We start from the raw sequence: 21,829 nt of genomic DNA, 5'->3' as shown, positions 1-21,829 counted from the left end.
TAATGAAATAAAAAATAAAGTGTGCTGCACTTGGTAAGAACAAGTACTGTTTTGTGAACATTTTGTTTGAATTACAAGTATACACACACATACATAAACATGGGTATCATTCCCAGTCATGACCCAACACCTATTTTTTACTGAGTTACAGTTAAAAAAAAAAAAAAACGTAGCAGGTCATCACTGTAACCATGTTATTGGCTCACTTAGTCTACACAACAGCCTAGGAGGTCAGTAACGTTATTTACAATGCCCTCTTTGTAGATGAAGCAACAGAGACTCAGGGCAATGAAGAGACCTGCCAGACGTCACACAGCTACTGAGTGGCACAGCTGGGAATCCAACCCAAGTTGTCAGAAACCTATGCTCTTAAGAGCTAGTCCAGGGTTTCTCAACGTATAGTCCACAGGCCACCTGCAAAACTACCTAAAAGACCTACTTAAAAGGCAGATGCCTTGCCCATCCTCCCTCCCTTCACGTACTCAATGGCAATCTGCGGGCTTGGGGCCACCACGTCAGCATTTTTCTCCAGACTTCCAGCACTCAGTGTAGTCCTTCCCAGGATGCTGACAGTGAGCTGTGTGTGCCCTGTCCCATACAATATGGCTGGCAGCTCTCGGAAACTGCACTATGACTTTAAACCTCTACGAGATGTTGTCACGGGTTATCATTATCTTTCTATAATTCTGCAGCCTTTGTGCTGTCTTGCCGTGGACAACATCCCAGTCTGGACCAGGCCCTTCCCTGACCCCAGTCAGCCACCAGGTGGCCTTACCAGGTGCTGGCTGCACATCCAGGTTTTTGTCTTTCTCAGTGTTGACGACCACAGCTCCTCTCATGAGTGGTGGGAAGAAGGGGGCAATAACAGAGGCATCAAACTTGGTGATAGGGATGCTGGCAGGGAACGCCACCTGCTCAATCACCTCTGTCTCCATCGTGGCCCAAAAGTCCTCCACGTTTACCTCACTAGAGCCCAAGAACTCAGGCCAGGTGAACTAAAAGGTCAGGATAAAAAAGGTGAAACTGTAGGAGCCACAGACTATCAACAGCAGAATAATCTTTACCCCTTCTTTACACACATGGGGAAACCAAAGCTCTGCTTCTGAAGGCAAGGAGTCTCACAGCCATGCACTGCAGGGCCCCCCCGAAATGTCACAACTTAGTACCCAAGTACCTTTTGGTCACATGTCTTTCCACCATACCATGGCACCCCCAGGCCTGAAGAGTTCCAATGCCCCCTTCCTGCTTCTCTATCTTCAGCCCTGTCAGTTTCCCTGCCTTACAAGGAAAGGGGAGCTACAGTAGTTAACTGCTCAGCTGCTAATCAAAAAGTTGGTGGTTCAAATCCACCAGCTGCTTCACGGGAGAAAGATGTGGCAGTCTGCTTCATAAAGATGACAGCGTTAGAAACCCTACGGGGCAGTTCTACTCTATCCTCCTACAGGGTCACTGTGAGTCGGAATTGACTTGATAGCAATGGGCTTGGTTTTGTATTTTTTTATACAAGCCTGGGAGATGTCTGAGACGAGACTATTAGAGAAAGGGTCAGAGCAAGAATGAGTACACAGGTCTAGTTCCGCAGCCCAAGCCCTTGATCCCTATACCTTACTGGCAGAAATACTTCCTACCATCAGAATTCTGTTTAGCGAAATTCATCCACCTTCCAAGGTCCTGTTAACCCCTCACCAACTCCAGAAAGTCCTTCCAGACCTCGTCAGCACACAGCTACCTCCTCTATCTTACACGCATCTACTTATCTATTGCAGGCACCTAGCACTTGTGCTTTTAAGTATTTCTTCTTGTACACCTGCTTCTATGTGTGACCCTGATCATGCTACCTCTATCAGTCACTTGGATTATTTATTAGCAATGCAAGTATCTGTCCCCCGCCTCAGTCTGCTGTGGCCATGAATCTGCATTCCCTCAGATGGTGGCTCTCAAAGTGTGGTCCCTGGACCAGCAGCATCAGCATCACCTAGGAACTTCTCAGAAATGCAAATTCTTGGCCCCCATCCCAGACTTACTGAATCAGAAACTATGTGGGTGGGGCCCAGTAAGCCCTTAGTTTGAGAATCCCTGCCTTAGGTAATTCTTATGCCCACTAAGTCTGAGAACCGCTGCTCCACATAACCACCACCCCCATCTTATTTCTCTTTGTTCCCACCTCACAAGGTGCTTAGTGCATGGTGTGCGTGTAAGTCACAACTCTCCCACCACACTATTACAAGGCACCTGCTCAGGGAAGGTGGCCAACTGAGCCAACCTGCTCCACAAAGAGCACGGGGACAGAAAATGCCAACTGAGTATGCTGTATGTATCAACGGACATGGCTACTGTCATCAGTCCAGTGTCCTCCTCTACACAGCCCCTGAGCAGAGGGCCAGGCAGTCTCCCTAAAGACAACTGCATGTTTACGGTTTGTTTAAAACAAAACAAAAACTTCCTGTTTTACTTCATAGACTTTGGAGTTACGCCCCTGCCCACACACACCCCTCTCCACACACAAAAGAAGGGGAAAATAAAGAAAGCCCTGGCTTCTGAGAGAGAAGTACCTGGTATCAAAGAAGGGCAGAAAACGCATACTGAAAGTGCGGGAATGTTACTTCACTTTGTGAGGAAGGAGCCATGACAGGGCAGATACCAGGCAGGACTAGATGTGAGCTTGGCACGGCGGTGGACTTCCGTCTATTCTGGTAACTAAAGTTTCTCTGTGGCCAGATCTGATTAGAAAAATCAGAGCTCAGAGTCCCAGGAAGTACTGGTGAGCACGGCAGTGCTTAGGAGCTCAGGCTCTGGAGTCAGACTGGCCGAGGTCAAGTCTCAGCTCTACTCCTTCCTGGCTAGGTGGCCTTGGGCAAGTCTCTCTGGGCTTCAGTTCTCTCATCTATAAAAACCCCACAGGGTTAGGGTGAGAATTAAGTCACGTAGTAAAGCACTCAGAACAGAGTATGACCATGGCGTATATAATAAACACTCACTGATCTTAGCTGCATTATCATCAACGTTACTATTAGGCAATCAGATTTAAATGTGTCTGGAAATAGCCTCTTGATGAGAAAACACACAAAAGCAACAGTTCACAGAAGCAAATTTTTTGATAGCAGTTCATTTTATCTGTAAGAATACTTCGATAGCTCTAGGAGATATTACACTTATTTTTATATATCTTGTTACGCACCACCATGCTTCAAACTGAAATCAGCATTTGCTCAATGTATATGCTTTTTTTTTTTAAAACTGGGAAGAAAAAGAGAAGAATATGCATTAAATTCCTAATATGCGCAGCAGGCCATGGCAAAGTACACCAAAGCTGTTCTGTGAGGTCCCATACCTCCCCAGGGGGTGAACCCACGAGATGCAGGACCAGTGCCTGAAGAGTCACTTCCCGCCCCAGTCCCTCTTGCTCACTAAGGCAGCGTTCAGAGATGGAAACCTTGCATTCCAGCACAACTCCTGGTGTACTCACAAGGCTCTCAACCAACACCCACCCACACAATGCAGACCAGACCTATCAGCATGATCACGGCAGAGTTACAGGCTCCACAGGATTTTTTTTTTCCTTAACTCTGTACCAGGTTAAGGGAGAGTCCCTATTATTCCCAGTTTGCTGAATCATATTGAAGATGGTTTTTACATCTAATGAGATCACGTGGGTTCTCTCCCTTAATCTATTAAATAATGACTTACATTAATATATTTTTTAATGTTGAAACAGAGCCCTGGTGGTGCAGTGGTTAAGAGCTCAGCTGCTAACCAAAAGGTCAGCAGTTCGAATCCACCAGCCGCTCCCTGGAAACACTACCAGGCAGTTCTACTTTGTCCTATAGGGCCGCTGTGAGTTGGAATCCACTTGACGGCAACAGGTGAATGTTGAAACAACCTTGCTTTCCTGGGGTAAACTCAGCTTGGTCGTGATACATTACTTTATTCATTGCTGGATTTGGTTTACTACTATTTTATTCATGACTTTTACGTCTATTACTCATGACTATAATCAGCCCCAATTTTTTTCTCCCTAACATTAATAATATCTAGTTTTATTTCAAGATTACTCTGGCCTTATATAACGAGTCAGGGAAATATGCTGCTTTTGCTGTTCTTTGCCTATGCCTAGGATTATACATTTCGGAGTATGTGTAATATTAATCTATAAAGCCATCCGAGCTTAATGTCTTGTTTACATCCAATTATTTAAGTCCAAAACCTAAGTCAGATCAGGTCCCTTTTTTCCTCAAAACCCCTCAATGCTTCTTCACTTTCGCTGCAAGGCCTTACATGTAGAGTCTGGCCTCCTGCAACCGCTCCGAGGTTCTGTATCCCACCACTCCACCCTCACTCCTGTGCTCCTGCCACGCTGGCCTCCTTGTTGCTGCTCGATCAGGCCCAGAAAGTTCCTGCCTCAGACCCTGTTCCCGTTGCTCCCTCAGCTGGTAATCTTGAAGCTACACGTCACCTTAACAGAAAAGCCTTCCCTGACTACCTCATACAAAACAAGACTCCCCTTTTCCAGCACAGCTTCTTCTTTCCCTTATCCTTCAAAGCAGCATTCATCACTACCTGATATATATCTGGTTCCGATCCTGTCTCCCCTAAACCAGAACGTGAGCTCTGTGAGGGCAGAAACTTTACCTGCTCTTTCCTACTGCCTAAAAAGTACACCCAGTTTGTGCTCAATGAATTTATTGAATGCATAAGTGAATAAACAATGCTTCTATTTCCCATGGCCTTCCCTAGATAAAACTCCTGGACAGTGGCAGAAAAAAGCCACTTACCTCGCCCAGGACAGCACTGAAGCCCCAACTGTTTATCTACCCCTGGGGACTTCATGCAGGAAGGTGGCTGCCAAAGTGTGAGGACAGCTCTTCTGAAGGTGCACCCACAGCGGCTGAGAGGCACTCACCTCCACACTCTTCAATGCCAGCACATTCTCTTCACTCCTCTGGGCCATTTCCACTTTGGGGGCCACGCCACAGATGCCACAGATCATGTCATTGTAATCTCGGACAGTGAGGCACTCGAAAGCCCAATAGCCATTGCACAGCAGCTCCTGCAGCTGGCTCAGCTCCTCCGAGGTCAGAGTCTTCTCTGGAAGGAGAGCAAGAGCACTGAGGAGGTCACAGAAGAAGGCTCTGAGGCCACTAGGGATGAACCAGCAAGAACAGTAATTCTGAAAGATTACCTCTCCCCTAAAAAACTCAAGAGTATTAACTAGTCTGAGGGGGGCACCCTGGCCTTCAGTGGCTCAGCTGGCAACTCAAAGAGCAATTCCAACCACAGTCATGACTGCCACGTATTAAGTACCTACTAGGTAGAAAACACTGTGCTGACAGCTTTCAATATATTATCTCATTTAACTCTCACAACTTTACGAACCAGGGGCTAGGATTAGCCTCATTTTATAACTGGAGAAATGGAGACACAGAGAGTAACTTCCTCAAGATCACACTGCTATTAAGTGACAGACTAAAGACTCGAACACAGGTTTCCTGGCTCCAGTATCTTTGCTCTATTCCATCTGTCCTCACATCAGGCAAGATACAGGGGACTAGGAGTCCATAGGAATGCAATAGGAAAACACAAACAGAAGGAAAGACCAGGAGAAGTAATTTCTAAGTAGTAAGGAGGGTGGCCTCAGGTCTCAGCATGAACCACTGGGACTCATAGCAGACATCCAGAAGCTGTGTATTCAGAATGAGTCTGACTAACAAGCAGTGAGGCCAAGTATACCTGCTATCAAAGGATGTGCTGCTAAAAGTCAGTTCTGATTCCTTGCTAAGGGCTCCTGGCTGCATGGAAAGACTCACACTTTCCAGAGTTAGGTTTTGCACTTGGAAAATTCGAAAGGATGAGTGTATTAGGCGGCCATGAATGTCTCCTTTTCAAAACATCAGACTCTCCCTCTCCCCCCAAAGGATTCTTTTAACCAAAGCGCGTCACTAGGAATTTCCTGACCTCGGGAGGGAAGGAGTCAATTTTTACCTGTCTGCTCCTGTACTGACTTCAGAACAGTGCTGATGGACACTCTGGGATCCTCTCCCAGCTTTATCTGGTTTCGGATTGCAAAAAGCAAGTCCAGGCTCACTAGCAGCTTGTTCCCCACATTAAAGAGACCTGCCAGGTTAAAAAGAGGCAACAAGAGATTCACTGTAATATCATCCACTATGACAAAAAACTGGAAACAAACTAAACATCCATCAGTAAGGACAGAGTTAAATTATGGTGCATTCATATAATAGAAAACTACGCATCATTAAAAACAAGATAGGCCCAAATGCTCTGATGTGAAGTTGCCCAACATGGTATTAAATGAAAACAGCATATAATGAAATATGTATAGTAGAATCTTTTTTTTTTCTTTTTTCCACATAAATTCCACAGTTCCCTACCATCCAGGTCAATCTTCAAGACCAAAAGGGTCACTCTTCCTCAACTTTAAACAATTGCAGCTTGGGGAAAGGCCAGGAGCATCCTTTACCTCAGGGACGCATAGGAGACATAACAAAGGCTAGATCATCCCTATACCAAATCCTGGAATAAAAGAGTCAGTAGAATTTAAATGTAGTCAATTTAAGTCAGATAAAAGAGAATGATTTTATATGGCACAAAAGGTAATTCTGGAACATGTGTCTTCCCTAAAAAAGGTACAGAGGAGCGGTAGGGAAGGCCTTTCTAAGCAAGACACCAAAGGCTGAAACCACAAGGGAGAAGATCAAAGCTCTGATTACATACAATTAAAACAATATAACACTTTGTGTTAAAAAAAAAAAAAAAAAACCCACCATGAGCAAATTTAAAAGACAACTGATAAATTGATGGAAAAGTCCTAGAAATGCACAGTGGTGATGGCTGCAAAAAAAAGGCTACATACTATATGACTATATATGATATTCTGAAAAAGACAAAACTCGGGACAATGGAGAGCTGACTCAATGGTAGTCAGGGGTTAGGGATGGGGGATGGGTTGGACTACAGAGGAAAAGTGTGAGAAGATGTTTTGGGATGATGGAACTATTCTGTATATTGACTGTTTTTGCAATTACACAATTCTACGAATTTTCAGAACTCACAGAGCTGTACAACAACAATAAAAGTAAATTTTACTATATGTAAATTTAAAAATAAACTTAAAAGAAAAAAAAATGCCCCTAAAATTATAATCCTGAAGGCTGCCCTACACTGCAAGGAAATGGGCACTCCCATTAATGGGTGACAAAAGCATAGATTAGCACAAACACTCATTAAAAGCAAAATTCAAAATAAGGCACCATGATGTTCTGAGAAGGAAGAGAATAAACACTTCGTCATCTTCGGCACTCTATCCTCTATATGAAGGGCAGGATTCAGTCAAACTCTCACAACGGCTGGAACGTAAGTGTTTGAGGTTGAGGAATAAATAGGGGAAAAAAACGATGAATATGTAGTAATTCCATTTTTAAGCCTGCTGATCAGCTGCCATTGAGTCAATTCTGACTCAAAGTGACCCTACAGGACAGAGTAGAACTGATCCACACGGTTGCCAAGGCTGTAAATCTTTACAGAAGCAGACTGCCCCACTTTTATCCTGTGGAGCAGCTGGTGGGTTTGCATCGCCGACCTCTCAGTTAGCAGCTGAGCACTTTAACTACTGCACCACTGGGCTCCTTCCACTTTTGAGCCAAGGCAAGAATTAAGGTGTACACAAAGATTTAACTGTAAATAGGGCTGTAGAACGGAGCACCATGCACTCCTCGAGAATGGTAACGTACTTCTCCACTTGCCAGCACAGGAAGATGTCCGTGATACACCGCTAAGTCTAAAATGCAGGTTCTAAAACATCTAGCACAGACATACTCTCATTAAAAAAAAAAAACCATGAACACTTAAATCCTTCCACACTTCCTTATGCTCCGCACTGGTTTTATGTGTGATTTTATGTACGGAGTAAGCTCATCTGGAAGATGAGACAGCACAATGTTAAGTGTTTTTCTCCCGGCAGTAGGGTCACTATTGATTTTAATTCCTTCTTACTCGTCTGCATTTTCCAGTTTTTCCACTATGAAGATCTGTTATTTTTAAATTTTGTTTTAAAGATCCCAGATTACAGAGTCCTAACACTGGAGAGGAAAATGCAATCTTCTGGGGCTAAGGCATTCAGGAGGAAAATCCCCTCCTCCCCAGTGCTCAAAGGACCAGAGGTCTGACCCATAGAGGCTGTGCTCAAGGCTGCTTTGGGGCCCTCTGCAGGAAGAGAGGCTGACACCCACCTGTGTAGATGTCCATGAAGCTGTGCAGGGCCAGACAATGCGGGTTCAGACACATCTTCACTTGGGCGGTCACCACCTGCAGCCGGCTGGCTGTCAGTAGCCAGCACTCCTGGGGCCCGGCCAGAGAGCTAGTTATCAAAAAGATCACAACAAAAAAAAGGAAGGGCAATTCTTAATGCCATTCCAGGGCTCAGTGATCAATGACAAAATTCTTAAGACTTGAATGCAGTAGGCAAATGAAGGTGGTGGAGCTTGGGCTCCAAGGTTTTCTAGGTGGGAGTGATCACACAGGTTGAATCTGGTCTGTGGAACATGCTTAAAGTTAATATAACTCTCAACTTATTTATAATTTAAGCAATTCTGCTTAACCCTCAAACCCAAACACTGTGCTGGGTGGCCTAAATATAAACTAAATCCTAAACTGGTAATAAAACACTTTCAGGCATTTTCAATGGCGATGATGATAGTAACTACTAATTATTATCATTATTATTTCAGCAATTGGAAAGGTAAAGGAAACCTAAGAGTATCAGAGAGTAACACCTTCAAAGTTACAGCTTCGAGGTGTCTGAAGAAGGGGCATGGGGCCCAGTGGAAAGGGACAGCTAAGGCCAGAATAAATTTGGAAGGGCTGCTTACTTTTGTCCCCCTTTGAATAACGAGCTGCTACAGAGAAGGCACTGCGTGGATGGAAACTCGTAGTAATTCGACCAAGAGGTTTGCTCGATGGTGACTGTCTCCTCACTCACATTGGATAGGATGAGTCGAGAGCTGTTGAGTTCATGAATCAAGGCGAAGACCTCAGTCAGCTCTGACTCATTCTCAGGAATCTGCAGGACTTTGCGCAGTAGCTGTAGAGTGGACTGGCGCTGGATCTCCCTCTGGGCCACACTCAGGGGTTCCGTGGCACTGAGCACATCTGGGAGTGGTGAGCTCGCCTCCTGGGAAGAGTGAATGGATCACTAAGCACGCAGGGCAGAAAGGGTTTGCATCAGGTCAAAATAATGAGAAGCTGCAAGCAGCAGAGGGAGGGACCCATGACTGAGAGATGGGAAACCTTGGTTCTTGACCAGCTCAGCTAATAACTCACTGTGTGACTTAAGGTAAGTGTTTCTCTCTCTGGGACTCAGTTTCTCTATCAGTAAAATGAGAGGTTTATATATATACCTCTTGGTAATGGATTCAAGAGTCAGCTTGCGTGTATAAGGTAGGAGCTTTAGGGGATAAAACACTTGGGCTTGAGTTCTGGCTATGCCACTCAGCAGCTGTACATGTGTGACCAAACGCCATTTACTTAACCTTTGTCAGCCTTAATTTCCTTATCTGTGAAATAGGGATAAAAATACTACTAATCTCACAGAGTTGTTGTATGGTTGAATGAGATACTACAAGTAAAGCACTTTGCACAGTATCTGGGGTGCAAGGGATACTCTGTGAATGGTAGTTTTGATATATACACAAATAACCTGTACTGTAAGTTCCTGTCCCAACGAACACCAAAGTATTTGTCTCTAATTCTTTGCAGCTTCCGGGTACAAGGCAACTTTATACACCCGTCAGAAGTTTCCAGAAAAAAGGTTCTAAGATGTCGATCAAAAAAATAAGTCCTTCTCAGGCAAGACCCTTTTCAAAGGAGGCTCCTCCAAAATCCCTCTCACCAATGCTGAGTTAATCATGCCCTCCTTCAGGCTCCCAGAGTGCATTCCCTTACTGCAAATTCAATGTCTCACAGTTCATAAACAACTGCCTCCTCTCTTCAGTGAGGGGAGGGTTGCTGCTTATTTATTGATTCCCAACACCAGCATGAGACCTGGCACACAAGAGATGCTGGTTCTCATTTACTGGACATATTATATACATTGCTTTGTACAACTTAATTATAATAATCTTCCAATTAATTCTGCATACCTATGATAATTCTTGTCTCACTGGGTCTTTAATAGCTTGGTCACTTATCTTTCTCCCTCACTAGACTATAAGCTTCTCAAAGGAAGGGGCCATGTCCTATTCATCTTTGTATCTCCAAAGGCCTGGGCCACTGGAGGCATCAACATATGCTAGCTGAAAGAAGGAACGAATGAATGGCTACAGAAGAGCTGACTAACACTAGGCTGAGCTGTCCCTGGAAGCTGTCTGTGCCCTGTTATGGCTGTGTTGACCATGGGCTGGAAGACCACCTGGGAGGAATACCATTCTTTGACTCCAAGCCAAAGACAAAGGATGGAAAGGACCGAAGACCATTCCAGCCCAGAGATATTGTAGTCTTAGTTACAGCAGCTGAAGACAAACTGCTTAGGTAATGGATGGCCACCAGAGGGCTCCAAAGAGCAATAAGCAAAAAGGCCCCTGGATTTCAGATCAGTGTTTCTTGGAAAACATATTTCATTCTCTCTAATGAAAAGATTCAAGGTGGGAGTATGTCTGAAGATGAGGGAAGGTCTGAAGGTGAGGGTTCTAGGAGTGGGAAGCTACCAGTCAGCCAAAGAGAGAGGCATATAAATAATAGTTGGATTTGAAATCAATTGTTAAGAGGTCCCTAGACAACTCCTGCTGGACCTGGAAAGTTAAATCACTTCATTACTAACTCCTACGAGCCTTGGTGGTGTACTGGTTAAGAGCCTGGCTGCTAACCAAAAGGCTGGCAGTTCAAATCCACCAGCCACTCCTTGGAAACCCTATGGGGCAGCAGTTCTACTCTGTCCTACAGGGTCAGTATGAGTTAGAATCAACTCGACGGCAAGGAATTTTTTTTTTTTTTTTTTTAAATCATTGCTCCTAGAGCTAGAAGATAACATCCATTTCCATACTGCAAACAACACAAATAAGCCACAATGAAACAGAAGGAGAAAGGAATGCTCAGAGCATCTACCTACACAAAACTCCATTCCATCTCACAATTACTGATCAACACATTGTGTATGCAAGCTTATACCTGCCCTAAAAGAGATTATGGTCTTATAAGGGAACTAAGACAGCAGTCAAGGTAGGGTATGATCCAATACTCTGGCAAGAGGAGCACAGTAGGCACGCGGAAAATCCAGGTGAGAAAGCTCACTTCAGCAGATGGCACCCAGTAGAGAAACAGAGAACATGATGGAAGCTATGGATTCATTCTGCCTACAGACTCCCTGAAGCTCAACTCTGGGTGTTCCTGAGACCTACATGGCTCCAAGAGTAACACCCTAAGATCTAATCTACCTTGTCCATCTTGTTCCACCAATGGGGAAGCTTAAGGCTTAGAAGGGGAAGGCTTCCCATTAAGGCTCACTCCAGCCACATCTCCTAATTCTAGTCTCAATATTTTTTTCCACTAAGTGGGTTTGGTTTGGTTTTGGTTTAAGCCGTCAGTGCCCACACACTTTGAGTTCCACTTCCCATTACCACAAAAACCATAACCTCAGAACAATCCCTCAAGCACAGAAACCAAAGGTGAGATTAACTTGCCAGAAAGACCCTTCCCCATGTGCAAAGAAACCTTTAAGCTTGAAGCAGCTGTTCCCATCTTTCTAGTCCTGTCCACTCCCAAACCCCTATGTCTCCCTCCTGAAGTAACATTATTTTTGGGCTTCTTCCTGGTTCAAGGACATTCAGAAGGATCCCACTGCCTAAAGAACAAAATGCCCAGCCTGACATTCAAGACCTTCCATGATGTGGTTCTAACATGCCTTTCAGGCCTTATCTCCTCTAACACTCTGTCCTCTCTCCACCCTTACTCCTACATACACCCTCTCCTCCAGCCAAATGAACACTCACCGACTTCCTACTCTTGCTTGTCTTTGAGTACCACATGCCTTCCCCTTCCGTACAAATCCTGCCAATGTCCAGCTTCGATCTGGAATGGCCCAGGCTCAGTGTCCTGGATCTTGGCCTGTTCCACACGCCACCCCTCTCTCTACACAGCAGATCAGTAACATCTCTCTTCTTACCCTCGTCCTAGTCACTGCATGAGCTGCCACAGATGTTGCTGCTTTCCTGTTCACTTTATAAAAAACTTGCGTATGGAAATTCAGAGGACCTTTGAAAATGCCCGTTTTTCCTGGTTCTAATAATAAAAAAAAAAGCTCTAAGAAGCCACGCAGAATGTGTTTCACTATGTAACTAAAAAAAAAAAAAAACTAGTTTGGTCCAAGTTCAGAAAGCAGGTTTGACAAGACTGCTAAAAATAAAGCTTTATCATTAGCAGAAAAGCTTTGCAAGGAACCTGAGAGAGAGAGAGAGAGAGAGAGGGTGATCTAATCTACAAAGTCTTGGGACTGGCACCCTCTAACTATTTACTGAAAGAATAAATCAACTCAGAGTTCTTCCACCAGACTTCACAGCTAAGAAGATGCAACACTTTCATCCCTCTGTTCTTCCGAATCCTATTTTAAGGCCTGTGCTGCCATTCTCCTTGGTGAATAACCTCTTAGTCCACAGAGATTAGGGCACCTGGCTTACCCCCTCACCTTAGCAATGAGGACGCAGAGGCCCAGAAAGTAGGCATTTGCCCAGGATCAGAACCTGTAAGCTGGTTCCAGTTCTGGTGCCCTAACTACTATGATAAACTTGTTTTTCCACTAAAACAGGTGGTTAACAGAGCCCAATATCAAGGCCAGGGGTTGTGTTTGGGGAAGGAACTCACAATAACCTTGGTGGTTTTCTCAGTCCGGTCTTTGGCAAGGTTAAAACCACAACTGGGACAAATCCGTGGTTTGTGCCGGTTGGTGTAGACATAGCTACAAGATGGATTCTTGCACTTTCCCCGGCCTCTCGATGTAGCCAGGCCCAAGTCCTAAAAAAATAAGACCAACACTCAATATATCCAAGAAGATAGTAGCAACTGCAAAGCCAGATTTAGCCTAACTCTCAAACAGCCTTGAAGCAAAATCCCTTTTCTATAGTTCTTCCCTTTAATTTTAATACAGGCTGAATAATTTTGGCAAGTCCTTCCCTATCAGTAAAACAAGTGAGTTCACTCTCAAGGTCAGCAATTCAAATGCTTTCAGAGTTCAGCCATTGAGCCTTTTGTAAGAAGGAATGCTAGAGAATGTGGTGAAACAGATTTCAGTTCCTGCCTAAAGACAGAGACTTCTGGGCAACTTAATCCCAAAGTTCTGACATCTATGCTCCTAAAATAAACTACTGTACTCATCAGCTGAAGAGAAGGTCCCCGGCAGTCCCCACCAGATGGTAAACTACAGACAACGGCCACAGTTATATGTGGTAGAAGAGTTGCCTCCTTTATCCCAGAGAACTAGAGGGTGAGGGTGTGGAGGGTATGGGGAAGGTAATTAGATCACTAGAAAAGGGCACTTGACACAACTCCAGGATGTGAGACACATTCCTAGGGATCAGGCCAGAACTAGGCGTTAATCCAACATACTGTGCTGTCTTGTTCACTACTGAATCTCTAGCACAGGGCTTGACACAAAGTAGGTGCTCAATAAACATTTTAAAATGAATAATCCTTTCTGAACATGTCTGCCTTTACCAGGTGAGAATCTTTTAAGCATGTCAACCCCAAGAGTTAGTGAGATACGGAACAATACAAACTCATAAACTACTGGTATGAGTACACATTAGTGGAATCATTTAATAGCATAATTTGATAGTAGCTAGCACAGTTAAAGATGTGCACTCTTCAACTCAGCCATTTCATTTCTAGGTATTTAGTGAAACTTTTTAAAATAACAACCCTCCAATTCCCTCCTAGCCCCTCAACACTTGGTAACCAATAATCTTTTCCCTCTATGTATTCACCTGTTCTAGACACATCATGTAAGTGGAATCATACAGTATTTGTACTTTCGTGTTTGACTTATTTCACTTAACATAACGTTGTCAGGGTTTATCCATGTCGTAGCATGTATCAGAGCTTCATTTCTCTTTATGGCTGAATAGTATTCCATTCTGGATAGAACACATTTTGTTTATCCATTCATTTGTTGACGGACACTTGGATTGTTTCCACATTTTGGCTATTGTGAACAATGCTGCTGAGTGTACAGTATCTGTTTGAGTCCTTGCTTTCAATTCTTCTGAGTATATACCCAGAAGTGGAACTGCTGGGTCATAGGGTAATTCTCTGTTTAACTGTTTGAGGAACTGTTTTACACAGCAGCTGCACCATTTTACATTCTCATCAATGGACACATGTTCCAATTTAGCCACATCCTTGCCAATGCTTATCTGTTGTTTTTTTTTTTTTTTTTAATAACAGCCATCCCAGTAGGTGTGAAGTGGTACCTCAATGTGGTTTTGATTTGCATTTCCCTAATGACTGATGAGACTGAGCATCTTTTCATGTGCTTATTTGTGTATCTTCTCTGTAGAAATGTCTATTCAGGTCCTTTGCCTATTTTTAAACTGGTTTGTTCTTTTGTTGTTGAGTTGTAGGAATTCTTTTTATATTCTGGATATTAAATTCTTATCTGATATATGGTTTATCAGGTGAGAAATTAAAAAAATCCAGCCGTTCTCTCAAAATCTGTACATCTTCCTCAAATCAGAGAACTAGCCAAAAGGATACCTTAAGGATCAAGAGAATTGTAAAATGTTAAGAGTGACAGAAGCCCTAAGAGGATATCTATTATCAACGCAGCATTTTACAGATGGTGAAACTAAGGACTAGAAAGCAAAGACCCTTGCCACATGGCACATTAGTGGCAGAGTTAGAACCACTTTTAGACTAGGTCTTTAACCTGTCTTAGTGTTTATTCTATGGTTTCATGTTGGTTTCCCTGTAAAAGGAGAACCCCAGAGTCATACATTTGTTTACTGCGATGTTAAGTGTGTGCGGTACAATTAATTTCTTTTGTGTGTGGCCTTTCTAGCCATGGTCTTGTAACTCCTACCCAGGTGATTGTGGGATAGGGTGCTTGTCCCTACCAAGGGGATTGGTTAGTTTTACCTTAAAAGAGAGCCAATTTCTGAGCAGGGAGGAGGAGCCCACCACCACCAAGGAAGGAAGACCAGCAGGAGAGACCCAGCAGCAGGAAACAGCACGGTGGGCTTCCCAGCCCACAAAGAGAGAAAGCTGAGTGCCTTTGGAGAGAGGCCTAGGACCAGGGAGAGGTGTGCCTGGGGGCACGGTTGGGAAGAGGCTGTCCTAATGAAAGAACTATATTTTCAGTGTTCCTGAGTCTGAACTCTGTTACTTCCCTAATAAGCCCCATAATCACGGGTGAGGTCTGTGAGTTCTGTGTGGCCACTGCAATGAATTACTGAACCCAGCAAAGAAGCAGAGCGCTATGTGAGGGCTGGCTGGTGTCAGAATTAGTAAAGATGACAGAGAGAGGAGGCTTGCCTGGCCTCTGCCTCACAGGAGGCAGCCTCGTGCTGCTGACCTTGGTTCTCTTTCCCCCTTGTCAGGTTGGAGGAGGTCAGACACCTCCTCCAGACCATTTTCACCATGTGTTATGTTAAAAATAAAAGGGGAGGAAAAAGGGGAAACCCTGGTGGGAAATGCTAGGTTAAACAAAGAAACTAAGAGGCAAACCCTTTAAGTTGCCAGTATTGAACGTGACTCTGTTACAGACAGCAGAAGTGCAGCATTTCCCAAACTCATTTGTAAGAAGACGCTTTGTAGGCTAAAAGATTCAAAGACTGGTAAATGTTAAAACTGGAATGGATTCTCATCTCTGAATACTCAAGAACAATATCCTAATCTCAGCTGGCCTACAATTTATAGATCTCTCTTGGGAAAAAAGAACTTAGCCGATTCGCCCGGTAGCTATCATGTGTACCAGTGACGGGCTCTTTAGCATTAGTGATCTATACCTCACCCTGCTCTCACCACCAACTAGCCCTCCCCTAATGTAGCCTCAACCACAAAATCAAAACACCTCTGTATCAATCCACCACCTGGCCATATACTTACCAGTGTGACAGTACAGCTGTATTTATACGGAGGAAACATATTAGGCTTGACCTCTACGACTTTCACCTGAGATGTCCTGTGGGACGGGCCATTTGGTAGCTGTGAATCAGAACAAACTATTTAGTGTTTCTGAACCTCAGCCTAATTTCTCAGGTCCTGTGTCCTGAAACAGCTTGAGGAAATCGTTTCCAGGGGAATTTTGAAAGAGATATGCTTCAAATGAGTCTTCTGGGCTGCCAGCCAGCAGTCACCTAGCTCACCAAAGGTTGAGTGTCACTTTCAAGTCCAGAGGCTGCAAACTCTTCTGTGCAGCATCTAATACCATAAATTAGAAACACTATGGACTGGATTTACAAACTGTCATCAAGTGATAAAAGCACATGATAGATATACATACAAATCTATGGTTGAATAACAGTGGCACAGAAAAAAGTCTCAAAGACTTCACTAAAATGCTGGGGTGAGAGGGAGATATAGTTGTTTTCTCTCCTTTCACCACTGTCTGTAAAATTTTCAAATATATGAAAAATGAGCAAAAAGATAAAGGAAGTATACTAAAATAAAAGTAATTATTTTGTAATTCTGAATTTAAGTTGATTTTCAGAATATAAGATTTTATGTAACTGTTATTGGTTTAAGACTAGTGAATAGGCTTGTAGCTTTTAACAAAAACCTAAAGGGCCAATCAAAAGAAGCCATTTACAGAGAAGACTGGGAGTTTATACAAGTGACAAAGTAGCACACGGGAAGTAAATCTATGGACTGGAAATCTACAAGGCTGCTGAAGCTGACTCAGTGCGTTCCTTTTATACTGCGAGATCACACATGCACCCAGAACTGCCACCACATCTGGCTGACAAACAGAACAGCTCTCAAGTAAAAGCAGCTGGCATTCTTGTCAGGGAAAATCGAGAGCTTTCAAACAAAGGAACTTACCTCACAAGGCACATGGCAGGGGGGACAGCAGATTGATTGTCCCACAACTTAATCTTTGGCAGTGTTTTTAAAAAAGAGGGTCAAAACTCAATGAGGGGTCATAAAATTAATTTAACAAGCTGAAGCCAGCATTCTGCAAATAGAAACGGAAACCCTAAAATGACTGCATATAATAAGGGAAAAAATGCATTAAGTGTTTGATGTGCATATATATGTATACATATGTTCACTGGACTGTGATATAAAAATGTGCTTGTTACTGAGGGTCAGGTCATTGTCAAAAAAGTCTGCAAAAAACCCGTCTAAGAAATTTTGACCATAACTACTCTAGCCACATATGACAAAGGATCTAAAGTAAATAATTATGAATGTGCCTGAAGTTATGGATACTTCCTAGACACAACCATAGGATTGTTGTACTGGGTTTGAGGGCTTAGAACCATAGTCCCATGTGGCAACTCAGTCAACTGGCATAATATGGTCCATAAAGACAACGTTCTATGTCCTAGTTTGGTGAGTAGTGTCTGGGGTCTTAAAAGCTCGTATGCAGCCATCTAGGATACAACTACTGGTCTCTACTCATCTGGAGCTAAAGAGAAAGAAGGAAACCAAAGACTCAGAGAAGAAACTAGTCTACAGGACCAATGGCCTACATGAACAACAATATCATCTACCTTGAGACCAGAAGAACTAGATGGTGCCTGGCTACCACTACCAACCATTCCAACCAGGGACCCAATAGAAGGTCCTGGATGGAATGGAGAAAAATGTAGAACAAAACTCAAATTCCTAAAATAGGCCAGACTTGCTGGACCAGTAGAGACTAGAGGAACCCCCACAACTATCACCCTGTGATACCCTTTAAATCTGGAACTGAAACCACTCCTGGAGGTCACTTATCAGCCAAAGGACAGAGTGGCTCATAAAATAAGTACCACCTGTGAGTACTGTGCTCCTCTAAACAATCATCTAAATGAGACCTAACGTCAACATTTACCCTAGACCAAAGATGAGAAGGTAAAGGGGGGACACGGAAGCTAGATTAACAGAAACAGAACAACCAGAACAGAATTAATGAGAATGCTGACACATTGTGAAAAGTGTAACCAATGTCATTGAATAATATGTATAGAAATTGTCCAACGAGAACCTAATCTGGTATATAAATTTTCTCCAAATCATAATATTTAAAAAAAAAAAAAAAGAACGAATGTGCTTGAATACATGAAACTTTGACACACGAGACTGTCAACAGTAGTTCATTTTGGGAAGCAGGATCATGAGGACTTACTTTCTTACTGCTTTACCCAAATTTCCCATATTTCCACAACAATCACGCATTCATTTTTAAAAGAGGGCTAAAGGGGAATCTTGGTGGCGCAATGGTTAAGTGCCCAGCTTAACCAGTGGCTTCACCAGAGAGAAGACCTGACATTCTGCTTGCATAAAGACTATTGCCTAGGAAACCCGATAAGGCAGTTCTGTTCTGTCCTAAAGGGTCACTATGAGTCAGAATTGACTTGATGGCACACAACAACAATACCAACAAAGAGGTGTGCATGACAACTAAATCCATTATCTGATCCTAGACTGGATTCTGTACTGAAGCGGCGGAATGCTACACGGGACATAACTGGGTAAAACTGACAAAACTGGAAAACAAGATGATGGATTAAGGTGCTGTGTCATTGTTTCAGTGAGAGCACATCCCCATTCTTAGGAAATACACACTGAAGCATTAACAAGTAAAGGGCCATATAACTTTCTCTCAAATTATGTATATTTTACATGTGTGCAGGTGCGTGGACACATGGACACACACACGGCAAACAGGGAGCAAGCGTGAGAACAAATGATAAAACAAAATGGGTTAATATGTTAACAACAGGCTACTCTGGGTAAAGAGTATTTAGGTGTTCTTTGTACTATTTTTATTCTTGCAACTTTTGGGATAAATCTTAAGTGATTTCTAAACAAAAAGTTTAAAAACACGTATTCATTTTATAATAAAAAAAAGAAATTACTTAAAAAATAATAGAGTTCAACAGCAAGTTTTGAAGATGCTGCCCAAAGGAAAAAGCAGTTCTGGAAGTGGGAGGGGACGGGAGAGAACAGTCTCTGGGAGTGACAGTGCTGACAAGAAGGCTCAGTGTCCCAAGGGTGGCAGCAATGCAGTAAAGGTCAGATATATTCTAGGCAAAGAATGCAGCAGAATCATGGGAGCCACGGAAAAGTTAAAAGTCTGAAACTGGAGTCAATGAAGCGAATGCACAATATAGTGACGATAAAGCCAGGCAAGGGGGAGGCTTGGGTTGGATGATCAGAGGGTCCATGGTAGGACCGTTTCAAGATGCAGCATCTGCCTGGCCTGTAAGCAGACTGGACAAGCCTATATTTATAGACCTTCCAGTTAAGACAAAATTTAGGTATCATATTATTACGGTTAAAGGGAAAAAATAAAATCATGAAAGACTGAATAAATTTTATACATTTTATCTCTTAAAAAAAAAAAGATGAATCATTCATGGTAAACCACCTCTCAGAGATGTGCCAGCATAAGAGTTACAGTCTGTGTTTTGCCTACGGCTTTAATATGCTAAATGGAAGGCCTGTTCTCAGAAAGCTCCTCAGACAGCTCCCATGGCCTTACCTTCACCTCACCGGTGCTAGACGGCTGCTGGATGGGCTGGCCCAGTTGTTTCAGTGTGCTTGGCTTCAGACCACAAGTCCTCACAGAGGAAGTCTTATCTGAGATAACCAGGAGCAAAACTGGTGACTTAAGTGCATTCTGAGCCTCCCAGGTCCCGCATCCCCATTCTCACCCCCATCCCTGCCCCCGTCCTATTACATGGCCCCTCTTCCTGGGTGTGTTCCAGCCATTACCACTCAGGGGAAAGGCCTGCTTGGCCCTGGGCAGTCCCACGCTGCTACCTCGCCCCACACTAGCTGGGGCTGGGAGAATTGCTCTCATGGGTCTTGCTGCAGCCAGTAATGAGGGCTTGCTCCGTGTTCTGCCTTTAAGCTCTGGGGCTCTGGGCCCAGTGGTGAGGTCACCTCTGAAAAAAACAAAAAGGGAAGTCTCCTGGAAATCCTGGACCAAGGGGAAGAAAAGCAAAGTGTAATCTCCAAATAGTACTTTGTGAGAGGATGGCTTACTGGTTAAATGGCCAAACTCTGGAATAAGACCAAGTAATTTCTAACTGTGTAGTCTTAGACAAGTAATTTCAATGTTCTGTTAGCCTTAAGTTCCTAATATATAAAATGAGATGGTAATAACCTGTATTTCATGGGGTTGTTATGAAGATAAAATCAAAGTGCAAAACAGTGCCTACAATGTATAATGCCAACAGCTATTTTTGTAGTTATAACATTTAACCTGCTTCTAATCAGAGCAATTACTTAAAGAGTACCAGTCTCTGACATGAGGGTGGCTTACAGACTCTAAGGGACAGGTACCATGTTTTCTTCACCTCTGTAGTTCCAATACTGAGGCAGAGGGCCTACACCATAAAAGACCTGAATAAGCATTTGCTAAAGTGACTAAACTTACCCAAACAAAAAGGTGTAAAGTACACAGCTTCATTCTTTAGGGATACAGAACCAACTCTAAAGCATATTGTTTAAAAACAAAAACAAAACACTGAGATGCAAAAGTATGTATGTTATCCTATCATTTGTGTAGAAAAGTGGGAAAAAGTACATACATACACATATACGTGAGCATGTGTGTAGTTTATATCTGCTTACCTATGCCTAAAAGTATCTCTAGAAACATAGAAAGTTGAGAATATTTATTGTCTCTGGAAAATGGAAATGGATGACTGAACCATGTGAATATATTACCTATTCGACAATAAATAAAAATCACGCTTCCTCTAGATTTGACAATTAAAAGTGTCTCCAAGCACTGCCCAATATCCCCGGGAGCAAAATTGTTTCCAGTTGAGAACCACCGATAAAAGCAAATAAGGGCCTTCAGTTACAAGAACACAATTGCCTCTGGTAAGGGGCTATCTGTTGAATCCAGTTCCCTCAAGGAGGAAAAGGGGGAATAAAATAAGACAGCCCACACTTACTGACCTCCTCCTATTTGCAAAGCTCTGGTCTATGTACTTTACACACCATCTTTCTTCCTCAATCAGCTGGGGTGGACAGAATTTTTAAATTCCCAACTCAAGATTGTTCAGGGGAGAAAAGTGAAATCAAGAGGCGTGAAGTGAGTATGCTCAAGGTCCAAGAGAAGAGAGTCACAGCTAGAAATGAGTTCTCTGACCAATAGGCCAGGACTCTATCTTGTCGTTTGTTGTTAGGTGCTGTCGAGTTGGTTCCGACTCATAGCAACCCTACGTATACCAGAAGGAAACACTGCTCGGTCCTGCGCCATCCCAACAATTGTTGCTACGCTTGAGCCTGAGGCAGGCAGCCCGGGAGCCCAACCCTTCTAAGAGACTTATCCTCCTACACTGAGCAAAATAAGCTGCCCTTTCTTCTGAAAGTGCCCTTGACAAGATAACCACAGAACAGCTATAGATTGCCTCAACTCCTGAGTGGAGACTTAACACCCTAATGAAGAAAAATTCATCCCTTCCTCTACCCTGGGGGGATCAAACCCTTGTCTGAAGAAAACGCGTAGTCATCCCCAAGCTCTGAGTGCCTGCAATGAAGGTCAATCCCGAGTATTTATGATGAATTTGCATTTCCTTGTCTGCTCTTTATAAAAGCCCATCTCCCCAAGCTGCCTGCGAGCAGAGCAGTCTTGGGGGCAGCAGCCCCCACTGCTCCTTTCCTTGGC

At 43.4% G+C, this 21,829-nt stretch overlaps 1 protein-coding gene and 1 pseudogene across 4 annotated transcripts in view; one reads left to right on the top strand and one right to left on the bottom strand.

Annotated features, from left to right (window-relative positions):
- HMGXB3 (HMG-box containing 3) overlaps nt 1-21,829 on the bottom strand; it is a 54,155-nt gene that overhangs the window by 7,278 nt on the left and 25,048 nt on the right. For 3 of the 4 annotated variants that reach the window (XM_010591828.3, XM_064278112.1, XM_064278114.1), the window contains 9 exons: nt 19,921-20,093; nt 19,688-19,785; nt 16,102-16,200; nt 12,865-13,014; nt 8,883-9,184; nt 8,244-8,371; nt 5,980-6,111; nt 4,901-5,085; nt 776-995 (listed from right to left, as the gene is read on the bottom strand). In XM_010591828.3, coding sequence (XP_010590130.2) covers nt 776-995; nt 4,901-5,085; nt 5,980-6,111; nt 8,244-8,371; nt 8,883-9,184; nt 12,865-13,014; nt 16,102-16,200; nt 19,688-19,785; nt 19,921-20,093 — 1,487 coding nt within the window. The remainder of the gene's footprint in view (nt 1-775; nt 996-4,900; nt 5,086-5,979; nt 6,112-8,243; nt 8,372-8,882; nt 9,185-12,864; nt 13,015-16,101; nt 16,201-19,687; nt 19,786-19,920; nt 20,094-21,829) is intronic. The other variant, XM_064278111.1, reaches the window with a different exon arrangement.
- Nucleotides 18,805-19,711, top strand: LOC135228895 (peptidyl-prolyl cis-trans isomerase NIMA-interacting 4-like; annotated as a pseudogene).

Source organism: Loxodonta africana, chromosome 2 (genome assembly GCF_030014295.1).
Source record: "Loxodonta africana isolate mLoxAfr1 chromosome 2, mLoxAfr1.hap2, whole genome shotgun sequence".
In the NCBI taxonomy this organism is placed as follows: Eukaryota; Metazoa; Chordata; class Mammalia; order Proboscidea; family Elephantidae; genus Loxodonta; species Loxodonta africana.
The sequence above is the reverse complement of the archived record's forward strand: the minus strand, read 5'-3'. Positions and strand labels throughout refer to the sequence as shown.